The 20475-nt window shown below is 43.2% G+C and overlaps 1 protein-coding gene across 2 annotated transcripts in view; it reads right to left on the reverse strand.

Moving 5' to 3' along the window:
• The window catches only part of CTIF (cap binding complex dependent translation initiation factor), a 182600-nt gene that overhangs the window by 111727 nt on the left and 50398 nt on the right, over nt 1-20475 (reverse strand). For both annotated transcript variants that reach the window (XM_032214565.1, XM_032214564.1), the window contains exons 3-6: nt 17917-18000; nt 15459-15532; nt 12687-12791; nt 10135-10210 (exon numbers count right to left, since the gene is read on the reverse strand). In XM_032214565.1, coding sequence (XP_032070456.1) covers nt 10135-10210; nt 12687-12791; nt 15459-15532; nt 17917-18000 — 339 coding nt within the window. The remainder of the gene's footprint in view (nt 1-10134; nt 10211-12686; nt 12792-15458; nt 15533-17916; nt 18001-20475) is intronic.

The following is a 20475-nucleotide window of genomic DNA, read 5'->3' on the forward strand; positions in this document are numbered from 1 at the left end:
ATCACCACAGATCAAGCAAGGAAACCAAAGAAAGATGATGTGTGGTGCTCGAAAGGCTAATTTCCCCTCACAGAAATGGGCCCTGTTCTGGTTGACCTCCCATTTTAGAGGTGGTTCCCCCCCCCTCAATTTTCTCCTTGGCTAAAACCAAATGTGGAAGAACAGCTAATATTAATTTTATAGCAATAGCAGTTAGACTTATATACCGCTTCATAGGGCTTTCAGCCCTCTCTAAGCGGTTTACAGAGTCAGCATATTGCCCCCAACAACAATCCGGGTCCTCATTTTACCCACCTCGGAAGGATGGAAGGCTGAGTCAACCCTGAGCCGGTGAGATTTGAACAGCCGAACTGCAGAACTGCAGTCAGCCGAAGTAGCCTGCAGTGCTGCATTTAACCACTGCGCCACCTCGGCTCTTTCAAAATTTTATGTTTGATCCAGTAGTGGGTTGCAGACGGTACGCCCCGGTACGGTGCTCCAGAAGGCCCGCCCACCCGCCCACCCGCCCAAGCTCCTTACCTGTATTTGAGCTCTTCGGCGCTTCCGCGCACGGAGCATACAGCATCTGCGCAAGCTCTGCTGAGCAGCTGGAGCATTGCGGAGGTAAGGATACATGCACGCATGTGTGAGGAGGTGGGGCACACATTGCATGTTGGGGGTTCAGGCGTGCCCACGTGCACACATACTTTGGCCACTCAATCCAGAAAAGGGTAGCCATCACTGACCTAGACATTGTTATTTGAACATAGATCTTTTTGAATGTTTATCTTATATTCTGTTCTACTGAGTGGTGCAGTGGCCTAGAGGTGGCGCTTTTGCCTCACAATCAGGAGGCTGTGAGATCGATCCTAGTTAGAAGCAGATATTTTTCTCTCTGGGCACAATGGGAAATATATCTGCTGAATAGAACTCCGCACTGGCGACAGGAAGGGCATCTGGCCAGTAAAACACTCATCTCTATTCAGTTACCCAGACCCCACCCAGCAAGGGATTATGGGGGTCATTAAAAGAAGATGGTGATCATATTCTGTTCTACTAATCTAAATAAGATCTCGAGCTGTTAAATAATGAATAAATGAATTTAAATAAATAAAAAAATAACATGCCAGTTGCTAAGCATACAAATTCTGATCACAGAAGGCGGAGGCACCAGGGTTTTTGCCAAGTCCTGTTGCTTGTAGGTAGCTTGAGGTCAATGGTGATGACTTCAATGGGAAGACAGCGCGCCCTGACCCTTGTTCAGGATGTGTGTAGAAAGGCTGCTACTAACATCATACACTGCATTCTACTATTTGGAAAAAGTGACAACAGCTTCCTTCCCCGGGAGCTCAGTTTAGCTAAAGGCCTCCCCGCCAACAGCCATCTTTTCCTTGAAGCATTGCAAAGATCACCCCGCCCTCTAGTGGTGGCCATGCAAAGTGCACCTCTCCCAACGTGAACCCCAGCACACTGCAAAACCGTCGTGAATGTGAGTCAGCTGTCAAGCATCCGAATGTAAATCACACGACCACGGGGATGCTGCAACAGTCATAACTGTGAAAAACGTTCACAAGTCGGTTGCCACTGTAACTTTGAAACGAGCTGCTGTTAAGTCGAGGGCTACCTGTACACTTTAAAACGTGGACTTTAAAAAAAAAATGCAGAACTTTCATGAGATAGTAATACGGATCTGAGTTCGTTTAGTGACCATTTGAAGTTATGGCGGCACTGACAAATGTGACTTATGATTGTTTTTCACACTTAGGCCCATTACAACATCCCCATGGTCATGTGATCAGAGGGACCCTGGAGGTCCTCTAGTCCAACCCCCTGCTGAAGAAGGAGATCCTGTACCATTTCAGATAAATGGCTATCCAATCTCTTCTTAAAAACCTCCAGTGATGCAAAGTGCAGGGCTGAAAAATCTCCCCTAGGAGAAGAGCTCAGGGACGCGGTGGCTCAGCGGCTAAGACGCTGAGCTCGTCGGTCAGAAAGGTCAGCAGTTCGTCGGTTCGAATCCTTAGAATCCTTAACGGAGGGAGTTCCTCCGAGGGAGTTCAGCTCCAAGAGCCGAGGTGGCGCAGTGATTAGAGAGCAGTAATGCAGCCACTTCAGCTGACTGCTAAGCTGCAGTTTGGCGGTTCAAATCTCACCAGCTCAAAGGTTGACTCAGCCTTCCATCCTTCCGAGGTGGGTAAAATGAGGACCCAGACTGTGGGGGCGATATGCTGATTCTGTAAACCGCTTAGAGAAGGCTGAAAGCCCTACGAAGCGGTATATAAGTCTAACTGCTATTGCTATTGTCCCGGTTTCTGCCCACCTAGCAGTTCGAAAGCATGTAAAAAATGCAAGTATAAAAATAGGAGACGCCTTCGGACAGCGCTGGCTCTTCGGCTTTGAAACAGAAATGAGCACTGCCCCCTAGAGTCGGGAACGGCTAGCACATATGTGCAAGGGGAACCGTTACCTTTACCCAGGAGAAGGGCTAAAGTTTTTCATTTGAAGAAAGGGAGGGGAAGCTTAAGGTAAATGAAAGCATACTGCAAGTAGTCATCAATTTATGACTGTAATTGAGTCCTCACAACAGTCGTAAAGCAGGTCATCACATGACTGAACCCACTTTTTACAAATGCTTGCAGAGACTGTTAAATGAATGTTAGTTAAGCAAACCCATCGTTTTACTATGAAGCGGTTTAGAGTGACCGTATGACTGGTTATCACAAGTACAACAGTGGCAGTGTCCTCACAGCTACATGATCAAAATTTGGATGCTTAGAACCAGCATGGATGCTGAGAAAGAACCAGGGTCACCCAACATTTCCCAGCCACCAGAGAGGCAGCTGCCTTGAGGGGCTGAGATAAGTGGGGAGGAAGAACAGCTGGGGCCTGTTCCAGATGCATGTATGCGCAGAGCAGTTAGGAGAGGTGAACAGTGGAGAACAAGGAGTCGACTCAGGAAGCAAAGGACACATAGATGCTGAATCGTTCCTCCCTGGCTGGGGAATAAATAGAAGGAAAGGGGAGTGGTGATCGTAGGAGACAACAGTTTGTATTTCTGAAGATTTTGCTCATGGTGTTTTTGTGCCTCAAAGACTGCTTGCCAGAACTTAATTTGTAGCCTTTCGGCTGGGAGCTCATGGCCTTGCAATTATCACAAGGAACTGATAAGGTCTGTTACTGCATTTAACTCCTTGAAAGCACTCTTGCTTCGATTTTTTGGTGGGTGAATGCCATTAATTCACAAGAGATAAATAAAGAGGGTTTTTTGTGACAAAGAGTCTGTTTCTTGCCTCTGCTAAGGCTGGGTCAGAACACCAACAATCAATGTCAATGGGAGAAGTGGGATTTGATTAATGCCTTCATGATTCGCTTAACAACTGCAACAATTCGCCTAAGAACTGCGGCAAAAAAAAAAATGTTCATAAAATCAAGTGGGATTCAATGAACCACCGTCTTGCTTAGCCACAGAAATTCTGGTGCCAATTATGTTAAGTTGAGAACTACCTGTACTACTCGTCTGTACGGGTAGTCCTTGACTTACAGAAATTCATTTAGTGACCGTCTGAAGGTTACAACATCCCAATGGTCAAGTGATTTACATTCAGATGCTTGACTCATATTTATGATGGCTAAGAAGGTTGCAGTGGTCAGAAATCCTTTTGCAACCCTCTGGCAAGCAGAGTCAACGGAGAAGCCATTTAACAACAATCTTACTAATTTAACAACTACAGTGATTCACTTACCGTATTTTTCGGAGTATAAGACGCACCTTTTTCCTCCCTAAAAGAGGGTGAAAATTTGGGTGAGTCTTATACACTGAATGTAGCCCCACCCACCCACCGGCTCCAACCCTTTGGCCTCTGCCTCCCAGCAATTTACCTCTTGGCACAAACGAAGGGCTTGCGGAGGCTTCAATAAGCTATGGCAATCCCTGCAGCCTGTAACAGCTGATGATCGGGAGAAATTGAAAGTGAAACTTGCTGTTTGCTCCATTGGCAAATTTCTGGGAGGAAGATTTTTTTTTCTTGTGCTAATCAGGCTGTTTGCTGCAAGGAGGTAAGTCAACAACTATAAAGGCCTATAGAATGTTCAAATTATTTTTTAAAGACTACTTTATTATTATTCTAGATGACTGAATAAAATGTGAAGAAGCTTTTTAAAATAAACGCTTGATCTGAAGAGGCCTCGTGCTATTGTTTTAAAAAGTGCTAATCTTTTAAATAGCAGAGAATAACTATACTTTCAGAAAGCACATCCATTTTAACAGCATCTGTACAAGTATAATCTGAAATATAACACTACAGTGTATATTGTCTGTACTTTTTGCTGTTTGTTGCAAGGAGGCAAATTGCTGGGAGGCAGAAGCAGATTTCTTCCCCTTGTTTTCCTCCCCAAAAGCTAGGTGTGTCTTACATTTTACAGTGTCTTATACTCCAAAAAATACGGTAACAACGGTGGCAAGAAAGGTTGTAAAATGGGACACTTAACAAATTATTCACTTAAGAACGTAGATTTTGGGCTCAGTTGTGGCCGTAAGTTGAGGACTCTCTGCAATTCAAGGCACCTTCATTTCTTTTGCACTGCATGTTTGATAGAACTGAACCTTCTCTTCTTAAATTGATCTCTTAAATTGATTAACTGTGCCGAATCAAATCTGATTATATGCTGCCCTCTCCTGGCTACCAATAGCAACAAGCATTTCTTGATGGAGTATGGAATGTTTCTTCAGGCTAATTTGCCGCTGTGGACAAAGTCGCCAGCCAGTTCTTCTTGGAAAACTTTTTCAGCAAAGGGGAAGCCCTTTGAAGTGAATCTGTCTTCCCCATTGGCTTTCCTTGTCAGAAGGTCACAAAAAGTGATCACATGACCCCAGGACGCTGCAACCGTCATAAATATGAGTCGGATGCCAAGCATCTGCACTTTGATCAATGATTACAGGGATGTTGCTACGGTTATAAGTGAGACGAACGGTCAGAAGTTATTTTTTTTAGTGCCATTGTAACTACAAATGGTAATTAAATGGTTGTAAGTTGAGGACATACAGCCAAGAAATTAAAAGACGCTTGCTCCTGGGGAGGAAAGAGATGGCAAATCTAGACAGCCTACTAAAAAGCGGAGACATCACCCTGCCAACACAAGTGCGTACAGTCAAGGCTATGGTTTTCCCAGTTGCAATGGATGGCTGTGAAGGTGGGACCATAAGGAAGGCTGAGCGCCAAAGAATGGAGGGCTTTGAACTCTGGTGCTGGAGAAGACTCCTGCGAGTCCCTTGGACTGCAAGGCGATCCAACCGGTCAGTCCTAGAGGAGATCAACCCTGACTGCTCTTTAGAAGGCCAGATCCTGAAGAGGAAACTCAAGTACTTTGGCCACCTAATGAGAAGGAAGGACTCACTGGAGAAGAGCCTCATGCTGGGAAAGATGGAGGGCAAAAGAAGAAGGGGACGACAGAGAAGGAGGTGGCTTGGATGGAGTCATTGAAGCAGTCGGTGTGAGCTTGAATGGACTCCAGAGGATTGTAGAGGACAGAAAGACCTGGAGGAATGTTGTCCATGGGGTTGCAATGGGTCGGACATGACTTTGCAACTAACAACAGCAAAGTTGAGGACTACCCAAATATCAAAAAATGATCACTATATAATTAAATGAATCAAGTCCAAAAGATTCCAGAACTCCACATCTTTAGAATGGCCACAAAAATGGGGTTCACTCTTAGCTGAGGAGGCAATCTTCTATGGAGGAAAGGAGACCACTCAGGATGCCAGATTTTCAGTCCCTCCTGTGGGGATCTTCAGAAGACCTTCTTCACGGTCTTGGATTAGATTGACATAGGTTATACGGTTATACGAGAGGAACAAATCAATCAACTTTTTGAACTGCACTCTGAAACACACAAGTAAGCAATGCTACCCCTGAACAAGTGATACAACATGGCAGAAACTACACAGCTTAGTGAGGGTATGTGTTGCTGCACCCAGGGGTGGTATTCAGCCAGTACTGACTGGTCAGTGGTGGGATTCAAATAATTTACCAACCAGTTCTCTGCCCTAATGACCAGCTGGGTAGGTGGGGTTCGGTGGTCATGTGATCATGTGGGCGTGGCCAAGTCAATGTCACTCAGGTCGATGGGCACTTCGCCTTAGTTGTTACAATGGTAATAAGGGTTAACTGGAGGGGCAGTTTCTGTAAGCAGGGCAATAAAGATTAGGCTAGAAATAACACCAGAATGCTTCCTTCCTGCCTTCCTTACAGGATCAGCCCTGTAAAGTGGGGGAAAAAAACAAAAGATTTCTTCCAACAACCGGTTCTCCGAACTGCTTAGAAAGTTACCAACCGGTTCTCCCGAATAGGTGCGAACTGGCTGAATCCCACCACTGTGACTGGTTCTAGAGAACCGGCAGCGGAACTTTTGAGTAGTTCGGAGAACCGGCAAATACCACCTCTGACTGGCCCCGCCCCCATCTATTTGCTGCCTCCCGAGTCCCTGCTGATCAGCTGGGTCGTCTTTTGTTGCCCTGCAGAGGAGAAGGTAGCTGGAAAGCAGGTTAGTAGGATGGGGAGGGAATGGTGATTTTCAGTATCCTTCCCCCAGGAGTGAGGAGAGAATGGGGATTTTGCAGTATCCTTCCCCCAGAAATAGGGTGGAAATGGAGATTTCACAGTATCCTTCCCCCAGGAGTGAGGAGGAAATGGGGATTTTGCAGTATCCTTCCGCTGCCACGCCCACCAAGCCACCCCCACATCCACTAAGCCACCCCCACAGAACTGGTAGTAAAAAGTTTTGAATCCCACCACTGGCTGCACCTCGCACCAACTGAAGTTTCTGGATGGTCTTCAGGGGCAGCTCCAGAGAAAGTGAACTACATTAAACTGTGAGAAACAGGGAATGCAAGTTATTTCCTCTTAACACCCAAAAATCAACCAGATCCACCGATTCAGGATGGAGCAGTCCCACCACCAGAGGTGGGTTCCTTCCGGTTTGGCCAAATAGGTAGCAACATGGCTTGCCACACCCTCAAACTGATTCTCTCGGCGACGCCATCTTGTTTTTGGCTTCTGTGCATGCGCAAAAGCATTTTTTTAGTACTGTGCACGCACATGAAACGCATGGCGCTTCCCTGTGCACACTGGCAGTGGCCACAGCTACCACACAGTATGGCATCTCCAATTTCCAACCAAGATACTACAGTTGTGAGTTTCAAAAGCTATTGAGGGATCCAGCAGGACAAGGATAGTTAGAAAACTTCTCCATGAACAAAATCCAGAGTGAAAAAACGACAACAGCAAGACGTCAATTTCTCTTATTTCTTGTTAGAACTTCAGCGGATGACTGCTGTGTCCATTCCCAGCCACAAGGTGGAGCAAGGACAGTCCAGAAAATATTCCAGGCAAGAGAGCTGGAATGTAAATTTTGACTCCAGGACACATACTCAAATTCTTGACAACAATCATCCTTGCCCGGCAAAGAATCCTGACAATTGGAGTAATGCAAAGGAGGGAAAAGTTCATTAAACAGACAATCCACAAAGGCAACTGGCAACTTCAATTCCAAGCATTCTTGATGAAAGTCACAACAGACATCTGGCAAAAAACAAGTGTGTTTATGCAAGTGATCCTTGACTTATGACTTGTAATGGAGGCCAGAATTTCCATCGTATGTCATAGCAGTTAGACTTAGCAATAGCAGTTAGACTTATATACCGCTTCATAGGGCTTTCAGCCCTCTCTAAGCGGTTTACAGAGTCAGCATATTGCCCACAACAACAATCCGGGTCCTCATTTTACCCACCTCGGAAGGATGGAAGGTTGAGTCAACCCTGAGCCGGTGAGATTTGAACAGCCGAACTGCTGAACTGCAGTCAGCTGAAGTAGCCTGCAGTGCTGCATTTAACCACTGTGCCACCTCGGCTCTTTCTGTCATTGTCTGTCATGACAATCAGAAGTAGTGATGTATATTATAAATTGTTGTTGATAAATAGTTTTAATAAGGAAGTAATGAAAGATTGGTATATATATATATATGAAGTGAGTATTTAGAATACTTTGTTTAAAAATGAAGGAATAACATTTTTGTTTGAATGTATGATGTACAAGGACAACAATGAACATAAGCATACTTGATGGATGATTGGCGGGATTATGCATAATTGAAAGTAGTGATGTATAAACATAAACAGTTGGTAAATTCTTTTACACTGTAAAAATATCCAGAATGAGATAAGTGATTACATAAAGGTATATATTGTTATTAAATTGGCAATCAAGAATGCAAGGGAATTAGGTTCGTTGAAAAGAAAGAAATATTAATCGTAATTGAATATATGTTGTACAATGAAAGTGAGGTATCTAGTTACATTAGACGGAAAATCTGTGATTTTATATGTAATTGAAAATATGGATGCAGAAAACGCTTGTAACCAAACGACATGCTGTGTATGTAATGGATGAGAATTTTTTTTTATGTTGTCTTTTATGTTTAATTTAAATATATATATATATTTGGAAAAAAAAAAAGAAGTCGAGGCACCCAAACGGCTGACATGATTTTATGACATTTTTTGGCAGTAGCCATTAAGTGAACACGACAGTCGTTAAGCGAACCCATTTTCACAATGGACATTTTTTTTTTGACTGGAAACTGGAAATAATTTTTTTGCTGGTTTCTGGCAAAAAAAAATATGTCATAAATTGTAATCATGGGATTAGAGGTCCCTGAAAACAGTTGCCAAGTGCCCCAAAATGTGATCACGCGAATGCAGAAGGGAAGCGGCCGTCGTAACTTTGAATCTGACTCGTAAGTACTTTTTTAGGAGTCTATTATGACTTCAACCATCAGTTGAACCACAAATCATAAGTCGTGGGTCACCTGTAGTTTTGATCTGTTCTTAAGGTCTGGATATTGCTATTTACATCACTGCACACGTACCTTAGAAAGCAACCATAGGATCCGATGCTTTGATGAAAATGACAAAAGGAGCATCATCCTGATGTACATAGAAAAAGGGCGCAGCCTGTGTTATAGTAGTGCAAAACTTGTTTGTTCTTTTGCTTTCCTTTCCATGAATTTCTGCTAGAAAATGACGCGTATTGTGATATCTTTTCAGAGGCAAACAAAATTTGGAAGGTAAATGGCCCAGGTTCATTGAGCCATTGGTCTAGCGCAGGGGCGTCAAACTCACAATTTCATCGAGGGCCGCATCAGGGTTGTGTTTGACCTCGGGGCCCAGGGGGACATGGCCAGCTCGACGTCACTTGTTTCGGGGGCACCTGTGGTGGCAACAGGAGGAGCAAAAATGGAACTCAGAAGTGTTCCATCTGCAGCCCTCCCGAGCTCCATTTCCGCTGGCAGAGCCACCGCGGGCCGGTCCTTCGCTGTTTCCAGGGTGGCCCCATGGGCCAGATCCGGCCCGCGGGCCTTGAGTTTGACACTCCTGGTCTAGTGGTTAAGAGCACCAGGCTAGAAAATGTGAGTCTGGGAGTTCTAGTCCTGCATTAGGGATGAAAGTCTGCTGAAGGACAATGGGCCAGTCGTTCAATCAAACTTACCACATGGGGTTGTTGTTTTGGGGAAAATGGGAAGAGGAAGGTGTGTTGGATACGTTCGCCACCTTGAGTTACATGTGAAAATAATAAAGGCAGGATACAAATAAACAAACAAACAAACAAACAGGTAGTCCTTGACTTACAAGACCAATTTGAGTCCAAAATTTCTGACCGTTGTTAAATGAGTTTTGACCCATTGTATGAACTTTCTTTTGCCACAATTGGTAAGTGAATCACTGCAGTTGTTAAGTTAGACATACGGGTTTTGAAGTGAGTCTGGCAATCCCATTGGTTTTGCTTGCCAGAAGGTGGCAAAAGGTATTCACAGGACCATGGGACCCCACAACCATCATACATACTATGCCGATTGGCAAGCATCCGAATTTTGCTCATGTGAGCATGGGGATGCTGCAACAGTTGTTAAGGGACAAATGTCCTTAGTTCACTTTTCCGGCGCTGTTGTAAGTTCAGATGGTTATTAAACAAATAGTTTTAAGCTGAGGATTACCTTACATTAGATGGTTTGTTGCACGTTGCTGTTATTCTTTTTGTCACCCAGATGGTTCACCAAACATGAAAAACAAGATTCTAGGAGATGGGAGAGAAAGCTCACCTGCCAGGTTGGGAGAACTTTTCCAATGTCATTTAAGTTGATGCCATCTCCTTCTTCACCTTTTCCTTTGCCAATTCTAAACCAGGGATAGACAAATTTGTCAAGTAAAGCATGAATTATGTGTTTTGTTTATTATCTATTAAGCGTATTTATATGGCTGACCAACTCACACACGGTGACTCTGGGTGGCTTACAAGATTAAAATTTCACAATGTAGGAATCCATAACACAGGCACACACAAACACACACACACACAGCTGCAACCACACAATCACACCAGCCGCTTGATCGGCTCCATATCACCCTTGACTCCCAAGGCCTGCAGACAGAACCACATCTTCAGGGCATTCTGAAAAGCTATCAAGGGTGGGGGCCAATTTTATATCTAGGCGAATGGCATTTCAAAGGGAGGGAGCCACAACAGAAAAGGCCCTTTTCCATTGGCCCACTAGATCAGTGTTTCTCGACGTTAGCGACTTTAAGTCCTATGGACTTCAACTCCCAGAATTCCCCAGCCAGCTCTGCTGGCTGGGGGGTTCTGGGAGTTGAAGTCCACAGGACTTAAAGTCACTAACGTCGAGAAACACTGCACTAGATGTACTTCCTTAATTGATGGATCTGCAACAGGTAGTTTGCCTGTATGAAACTGCTCAAATACTGAAAGCTGACGTAGAGAGCCGAGGTGGTGCAGTGGTTAGAGTGCAGTACTGCAGGCCACTTCAGCTGACTGCTAGCTGCAGTTCAGCAGTTCAAATCTTACCGGCTCAAGGTTGACTCAGCCTTCCATCCTTCCAAGGTGGGTAAAATGATGACCCAGATTGTTGAGGGCAATAGACTGATTCTGCAAACCCCTTAGAGAGGGCTGTAAAAGCACTATGAAGCGGTATATAAGACTAAGTGCTATTGCTATTGCTATTTTAAAGAAAAATCAGACTAGTTTTTCTAGGTGGCGCAGTGGTTAGAGTGCAGTACTGCAGGCCACTTCAGCTGACTGTTATCTGAAGTTCAGAGGTTCTAATCTCACTGGCTCAAGGTTGACTCAGCCTTCCATCCTTCCGAGGTGGGTGAAATGAGGACCCAGACTGTGGGGGCGATATGCTGACTCTGTAAACCGCTTAGAGAGGGCTGAAAGCCCTATGAAGCGGTATATAAGTCTAACTGCTATTGCTATTCTCAAATTATAAAACAAATAATCTGCTAATTTTTTTCTTCTTTGGATTGTAATTTTTGTTCATGTACCATTTGTTTCTAGGATAGCAGGATGCTTGCAAGGGTATGCAAACTGTGTTTGCCCTACCAGGATTCCTATTTGCCAAGCTTGGAAAGGGTTCTGGGAGTTGTAGTACACTATTATCATAGATTGCCTTTTCCTTGCAAGTGTCTTTATGCTTACCTTACCTTGGCTTGTCGGTTTCACACAAAGACTTGCAGGAACCTAACATACCTAACCTGATATTTCCTCAAGGTAAACTTCACATTTAATATTTACACAGCGCAATGATCTTTTCACTTCCTGTCCCCAACCCAATGTAGCTCAGTCAAGCAGAGTGAAACTGTAGCTTGGAATACTGAGACCCAGAAAAAAAGGGGAAATCATGAAAAATAAATGGGTGAAAAGAACCTTTTTTTTCTAAAGCCTTTTGGTTTGTGAGATTTCCCCCGCAACCCAGTTAAAATAAATAGGAGGAAAGAGATTTATGAAATAATTCCTATCTTTATTTTAAATTACCGTATTTTTCAAAGTATAAGACGCACCTTTTTCCCTCAGAAAAGAGGGTGAAAATCTGGATGCGTCTTATACACTGAATACAGCATTTTTGGCTTCCGGAAACCCTGCTCCCTTCACCAAAATGGCCGTGCAGAGCCTTTAGGAGGCTTACAGAGTGCTCCTGGGGGCTGGGGAGGGCAGAAATGAGGGGAAAACGGGCCGTTTTTTGCTCGTTTCTGCCCCCCCAGCCCCCAGGAGCATTCTGTAAGCCTCCTAAAGGCAATGCATACCCTTTTTCTGACCTCCGTTTTTGGGAGGTCTGCAAAGTGCAATTTTTTTTTTTTTCCCTCTTTAAAATCTTGGCGCGTCTTATATTCCGAAAAATACAGTATACATAAATGGATGCGCTTGGTAATCTTTATACCAAATCAAAACAGTAACATGTGAATTGACTGCGAGACACAACTGGTAATAGGATTTCAGATTCAAACGGATTTGTCAATATCTCACGCTGTAAAATAAGCATTCTGAGTCTTAACTCTCTTAACTGTCTCACTTAGCAACACAAACTTTGGGCTGAATTATGGTCATAGGTTGAGGACTATGTGTACAGTATTGTCACAAGCAGCCAACTGGCACAGCGTTACATGCTCAATTCAAGTGACTGAAGCCATTCTGCCTTTTGATCACTATTTATTCTGATTCTCCCCAACTTGTTATCTGCTGTCTGATGGCTAGGAATTCTGTCCCAGATGCTCTGCAAAGCCAGGAAAATCACCAGGGTAGCAAAACTAATTTCCTGCATTTTAAAACTGTTTCTTTCGTATAAACCCGGATACTTACCCTTCTCTGTCTATCTGTGGAAGAGGATGCTTGGGAGTGTTGCGAAGTTTTCTGTGGAACTGTGTGAAGTCAAGTTTCTCTGGTTGTAAATCCCAGGTGGCCCCACTGCAGGATAAAATATATATATATATATAAGGAGAAATAAAAAAAGCTGAAGATTTGGAAGGCAACACCGTGCAAAATGGTAACTGGGCTTAACAGGGAATTGGGAGCCCTAGGTAAGCTAATATAACATTTGGTTACCAGACTAATTAGTGCACTAATGGTGTTACCTAGTCTAGTAATGAAATGTCCTGAGCTACAAATATTTTGTGTTGCATCCTCTTGACGCAGCCGGCAGCCAAAATACGGTAATTCTACCATCAGTTCACCCACACTGAAACTGAGCATGCATGCATGCTTGCTTTGTGAGCATGTGCGCCTTCCGCGCATGCACTTTGCTCGTGCGTGTGGCTTGCATGCAATCATGCGGCTTACAAAATGTGGCTAAATAGGATGGCATAGAGCTGGGATGGGTGGGCGGGCCCATCTGCTACTCACCAATACTGGTTCGCTCGAACCAGTCCGAACCGGCTGAATGCCACCCCTGCCTGAGATCCATATGGACCCCATCCTGGCCTTATTTAACAAAACCCTTCACACTTATTTTGCCTTCAAGGACTTGAGCTAACCACTAGAGATCTCAAGAGTACTCCCATCATGTGGGAATATGCCAGATCTTCCGTGTAAAATTACCTTTTGGTGTTTTTGATGCTTTTCTAAAATCGTTTTTTATCACTGTACTCTGCATCTCTCTCTTACTTATCTACCATCCTATTCCTGCAACTCACGCACACAAAAATCATTGGATTTAGGATTAAAAAAGGACAGAAGTTGGGAAAAGATTCAGATGAGAATTACTGGATAGAAAGAAGGTTGGAAGTCATAATTGTATGTTTTTTTCTTTTTCTTACCTTTTTTTCTTCAATTCTTATTTTCAACACTTTGCTTTTGTTTGCTCTATTTTGTTACTATGTTGAAAAATATGGATGTTTGGATGGATGGATGGATGCAGATGATAGATAGATAGATAGATAGATAGATAGATAGATAGATAGATAATAGATAGATAGATAGATAGATAGATAGATAGATAGATGATAGATAGATAGATAGATGATAGATAGATAGGTAGATAGATAGATAGATAGATAGATAGATAGATAGATAGATGATAGATAGATAGATAGATGATAGATAGATAGATAGATAGATAGATAGATAGATAGATGATAGATAGATGATAGATAGATAGATAGATAGATGATAGATAGATAGATAGATAGATAGATAGATGATAGATAGATAGATAGATAGATGATAGATAGATAATAGATAGATAGATAGATGATAGATAGATAGATAGATGATAGATAGATAGATAGATGATAGATAGATAGATAGATAATAGATAGATAGATAGATAGATAGATAGATAGATAGATAGATAGATAGATGATAGATAGATAGATGATAGATAGATAGATAGATAGATAGATAGATAGATGATAGATAGATAGATAGATAGATAGATGATAGATAGATAGATAGATAGATGATAGATAGATAGATGATAGATAGATAGATAGATAGATAGATAGATAGATAGATAGATGATAGATAGATAGATAGATAGATAGATAGATAGATAGATAGATGATAGATAGATAGATAGATAGATAGATAGATAGATAGATGATAGATAGATGATAGATAGATAGATAGATGATAGATGATAGATAGATAGATAGATAGATAGATAGATAGATAGATAGATAGATAGATAGATAGATAGATAGATGATAGATGATAGATAGATAGATAGATGATAGATAGATAGATGATAGATAGATAGATAGATAGATAGATAGATAGATAGATAGATAGATGATAGATAGATAGATAGATAGATAGATAGATAGATAGATAGAAAGAAAGATGAGTTTTAACTATGGAATACTGCGGTACCTTGGTACTCATCATTAATTGCTTCAAGAGGCATGATTGTTGGGAGTATACTCCTAGTGTTGGGTAGGCAATATATATCTACATACAATAACAAATGGTCGTTGTTGCTTTAAATGAGTGGATGTACTTATCAGGTGTAATTAACTTTACTATAAGAAGGAATCAAGAGCTCTCTCTCTCTCTCTCTCTCTCTCTCTCTCTCTCTCTCTCTCTCTCTCTCTCTCTCTCCTTGTCCTATGCTTGATGACTTGATGGCTGGAATGTGAACTGCGACTGTAAGCTATTGTTTGTTCTTTGAATTGTGTTTGGACTAATATCTACTATCTACTATGACTGCTTGGGAAGCAATTATCAGTAGTAAAGCTACTTGTTTTTACTAGCAGTGTCTGGAACTCTATTCGTGTGTTTCTACTAGCAACATTCTTTCTCTCTAGCTGTACATTCCACTACACTACTTTCTGTCTCCCAATGGAGATACCCCTAACAATGATGTGTGCCAAAAAAATCGTACCAAACAATTTTTTCCCCACAAGGAATAATGTAGTGTGTGTCACAAGGCAGCTAATGTCAACAAATTCTAGATTGTGCCTTGAGTACCTAACAAGCAATGAGTACAATGATTACGGGACAAAATATTTGTGTCAAAATGCACTGATTACCAAATTTGACGGAGTTTCAAAGCGAGGACCACGGTAACACTGTACTTGGACAATTTACAGGTTGCAAGGCAAAATATCCATGTACAGAAAGTGAAAGTAAGCTTACCTGACAGATTCAAGAGTGTTGGCTGCCCAGATATCCGTTCCCAACATGTCCAGGGAGCTGTTTTTGTTTCCATTCTTTAAAAAAGAAAGTAGACAAGATAATTGAGATGTTTCCTTCTATGGTGAAGGTTTCCTTTGCCGCAGCATGTTTTTAATACAGGTAGTCCTCAACTTAGAACTGTTTTGCTTAGTGACCATTCGAAGTTACAATGGCACTCAAAAAAGTGACTTATAACTATTTTCCACACTTACAACCGTTGCACCGTTCCCACGGTCATGTGATCAAACTTTGGATGCTTGTCAACTGCCTCTTATTAATGATGACTGCAGTAGCCCAGGATCACGGGATCCCCCTTTGCAACCTTTTGACAAGCAAAGACCATGGAAAAGCCAAATTCACTTAACAACGTTGCTAACTTAACAACTGCAGTGACTCACTTAACAACTGTTGCAAGAAAGGTTGTAAAATGGGGCAAAACTCACTTAACAAGTGTCTCACTTAGCAACAGAAATGTTGGGCTCAACTGTGGTTGTAAGTCGATTTCAGTGGTTCTCAGAGATTCATGAAACACTTTCTCTCTGCTTGGTTAGTTGTAGTGAAATGTGAGGAATATCGGAGGTTCGTATTGGCCAGTTCTAGAGGAGATCAATCCTGGCTGCTCTCTAGAAGGCCAGATCCTGAAGATGAAACTCAAAGACTTTGGCCACCTAATGAGAAGGAAGGACTCACTGGGGAAGAGCCTAATGGTGGGAAAGGGTTCACTGACAAATGCGCACTCGACAAAAGCGTGCCGATGAAACCGCGGCGAAAAAACCGCAAGGTCGAAATCACGCCAACGAATGAGCGCAGAAGCACGCCGACCACAGCGCGCCGACAAAAGTGCGCCTTCAACAAACAAGTAATAACAACCTAATAACCCTAACCCTGAACCTAACCCTGAACCTAAGCCTTACCTTAACTTAAATCGCGCAGTTTTGTCGGCGCGTTGTTGTGGGTGCGTTTATGACGTCGCGGTGTTCTCGTTGCGGTTTTGTCAGCACGCTTTTGTCGTGCGCGTATTTGTCGGGTCACGGTGGGAAAGATGGAGGGCATAAGAAGAAGGGGACAACAGAGAAGGAGGTGGCTGGAGTCACCGAAGCAATAGGTATGAGGATGGTAGAGGACAGGAAGGCTTGGAAGAATGTTGTCCATGGGGTTGCGATGGGGAGGACACGACTTTGCAACTAACAACAACTTCGTAACCATCACTGGACTAACAACAACTCAAGCAACCATCACTGGGGGCTTTTAAGAAGAAACTGGAGAGCCCCTTGTCTACAATACTAAAGGGTCTTGTCCTTGAGCAGAGGGTTGGACTAGAAGACCTTCAAGGTCCCTTCCAAATTTGCTATTCTATTAATTTGTGTGGTTCCTTGAGAAAGGAAACACTGCCTGCCATTTTTAATAATAGGCAGTCCATTCATAAGTGCAAGTCCAAGCTATCATTCAATTTTGAATTAAAGACAGAATTAGAAATGGAGCTCATTCTTAACCCAGGTCTACCTTTGTTCTATAGTCCCACTGGGTTTTATTTCTAGGGAAGTCTGTGTAGGTGTGAATTCATTCAATGGTATTTACTTTCCAACAGAAACACTACTCAGCTGCTCTCTAATCAAAATATAAAAATATTTAATATATAAAAAGAGTGCAAACCTCACTCCCTTCTAGCACTGATGATGTTAACTAGTTGGGTGTTGTGGCCCAGCAGGAGCCGTTGGAGCTGCCACCAGACTCCGACAGCGAGGGCCCCTAAGAGTCGGCTTTGGAGGATATGGAGGACACTGGACAGGGTTCCGACTCTGAGCAGGGCGGAGAGAGGCTGGTTGGCCACCAGGAGATGCCTGAGCTTTGGACCAGTGGGGAGGAGACAAGGGAGTGTGATTTGGATGTCAACATTGGGGAGGAGCCAAGGGAGTTATTCCTAGATGCCCAGCACCGGAGAGCTAATAGGCGTAAGGAACAATTACACAGTTACAGGAGGTAATTGCACTCAGCTGGTGGTAATTTGGCTCCTCTCCAGACTATAAAAGGAATGCTTGTGCACACGCCCCTTTTGCAGAAGTCAACGCATTAACTAATGTTGGAGAACAGTATTGTGAGCTTGGCAGGCTGGATTGTTGCCAAGGCTTATCTGTGCTGGATTGCTGCCACGGCTTGTCTGTGCTGGTTTGCTACCAAGGACCTGTCTGTCTATTAATAAATTCCGTAAAGTATCTTTGGCTTGGAGTGCTTTGGGGTGGAACAAGAGGGGGGGGGGGTCAGAACAGTTGGGTAATGAAATGAAAACAAAAACAAAAACCCAACCAAGCTCAGATAACACAAAATACCCAACAGTTCATCCCTAAGCTAGAAATATTCTCTTCTATTGGTATTAAACGATGTTTTTCTGCATTTAAAAAAAAAATCCAATTTTTATTACCTGGTTTTGATTATAGGGTGCTGACCCCTTGCCTCTGTAGCCGGACATGCTGCTTTCTATTTCCTCGTTACAGTCAACGGTCCACTAAAAAGAGAGAAAAGAGGATGGTTTTGCTTTGCGTCACCCAGAGTCATCTGGGGTTAAATGGACAGCTGTATAAATTTGATTAATAGCAGTAGCAGTTAGCAGTTAGACTTATATACCGCTTCATAGGGCTTTCACCCCTCTCTAAGCGGTTTACAGAACCAGCATATTGCCCCCAACAACAATCCGGGTCCTCATTTTACCCACCTCGGAAGGATGGAAGGCTGAGTCAACCCTGAGCCGGTGAGATTTGAACAGCCGAACTGCAGAACTGCAGTCAGCTGAAGTAGCCTGCAGTGCTGCATTTAACCACTGCGCCACCTCGGCTCTTAATTAATGAACAAATAGAATACATTCAGACTGAAACAATGAACAAAATAAGGTGGCAGTGAGACAGTGGTGGGATTCAAATAATTTAACAACCAGTTCTCTGCCCTAATGACCAGCTGGGTAGGCATGGCTTGGTGGTCATGTGACTGGGTGGTCGTGACCAACTCAACGTCACTCACCTTGATGGGCGCTTCGTCTTAGCTGTTAAAATGTAATAGGGTTAACTGGAAAAGCAGTTTCTGTAAGCAAGGACAATAAAGATGAGGCTAGAAAGAACACCAGAATGTTTCCTTCCTGCCTTCCTTACAGGATTAGCTTTGTAAAGTGGGGGGAAAAAAACAAAATAAGATTTCTTCCAACAACTGGTTCTCCGAAACTGCTTAGAAAGTTAACAACTGGTTCTCCCAGATAGGCGCGAACTGGCTGAATCCCACCACTGCAGTGAGAGCAAAAAGGTAATCAGAGAGTTGGCTTTTGCTGGCAGGTTTGAGAGAAAACACCCCTCCTTTCACACCTTCTTATCACAGGATATACCTGTGTCCACAGGTAACGGCACTTGGCCAATCTTACTGGAACTTGAAAGCTAAGCAGGGTCTGCCCTAGCTGGTTCTCGAATGGCACACCCCAAAGAAATTGCAAAGCACCCCCAAATTGGTGGCATATCTAACCAATTGTGGGGTCAGAGTTCATTAATATCTGGATGAAAGCCAAGGATTTTAAACAAGGCTAAAGTCAGATGAAATATATCTGGTTCCTATTTCCTATAGCTCAAGAGGAATACAAAATGAGTCATATTTTATTTTGCCCACAACAATAAAGTTAGGAGGTGATATGGGGAGAGAGAGGGAGAATTGGGGGGGGGGGGAGGAGAGGAGAAGGGGAGGGAGAGAGGCTGGCTCCAAATTACCCAGCCATCTTTTATTCCTAAGGCAGGGAAAATTAAGCCCTTTAGGGGTTCTTGAGTCAGGTTTGATTTTTGATGACTGATCAGCCAAATAAATCATTCTTGATGCTTATTCCTAAAAAAACAACCATATTCCTAGAGACCTGGAAGATTTGCCCCAAACCCACCCTGGTGACTGATTGTTACTATTAATTATTATTAAATTTACTAGCTGATAACCTGGCGTTGCCCGGATATTTATTTATAGGGGGGAAATGTCTGGATCAAACATAATTTCTAATGTTGGATTTTCCCCCTTACCAGAGGGAGCCCCCTTGTGGAGTACTGTGAAGCCTTTACCATAGCAACTCCACTGCACTGTACAGTGTAAGCCATTTTACAGCAGTACAGTAGAAGCCATTTGAAGGCAGAAACGGCTATGTCTTACCCCCACAGTATTTTTTTTCCAGAGAGTAAGTCATCTGTGTACGAAGTTTGGTTGAAATTGCTCGAGGCATTCCAGAGTTTTACTGGAACACTCTCTCTCTCTCTCTCTCTCTCTCTCTCTCTCTCTCTCACTCACTCACTCACTCACTCACTCTCTTTTATATTTGATTTGCTGGCTATCTTGCACTTCGAGACTGATGCCAGATCGTTCCTCTGCAGCCTCCAAACAAACTTCATTGTTTGTTAAAATGGTGTCTGTTGTGGCCCAGCAGGAGCCATTGGAGCTGCAAACAGACTCTGACAGTGAGGGAACCTATGTGTCGGCTCTGGAAGATGTGGAGGACCCTGGACAGGGTTCAGACTCCGAGCAGGGACCAGAGAGGCTGGTTGGCCACCAGGAGGCACCGGAGGCGTGGAGCAGCAGTAAAAGCCAAAGGGAGTTGGTTTTGGACGCCAGGCAAAGGTGGGCAGATAAACGCAGAGAGCAACTACGCAGATACAGAAGATAATTGGACCCAGGTGGTTGTAATTAGGCTCCTCCCAAGAGAGTATATAAGGAGAGACTTTGGGAGGAGGCTGTTTGCAGGATTCAACTGATATACCAATACTGGAGAAGCTCTCGTGTGTATTTCTTATTTTGGAAGTCTGGATTGCTGCCAAAGTCTTGTTGGTGTGTTAATGTACTGTGAATAAATCATCTAGCAGTAATCTTGTCTTGGAGTGCCTTAGTGTACGGAGGTGGGGGGTTCAGAACAGGTGTCCATGCCAGATTTAAAACACACAGATTGGAGTTATCGGAAAAACATCCAACTATC

The sequence above is a fragment of the Thamnophis elegans genome, chromosome 3 (genome assembly GCF_009769535.1).
Source record: "Thamnophis elegans isolate rThaEle1 chromosome 3, rThaEle1.pri, whole genome shotgun sequence".
In the NCBI taxonomy this organism is placed as follows: domain Eukaryota; kingdom Metazoa; phylum Chordata; class Lepidosauria; order Squamata; family Colubridae; genus Thamnophis; species Thamnophis elegans.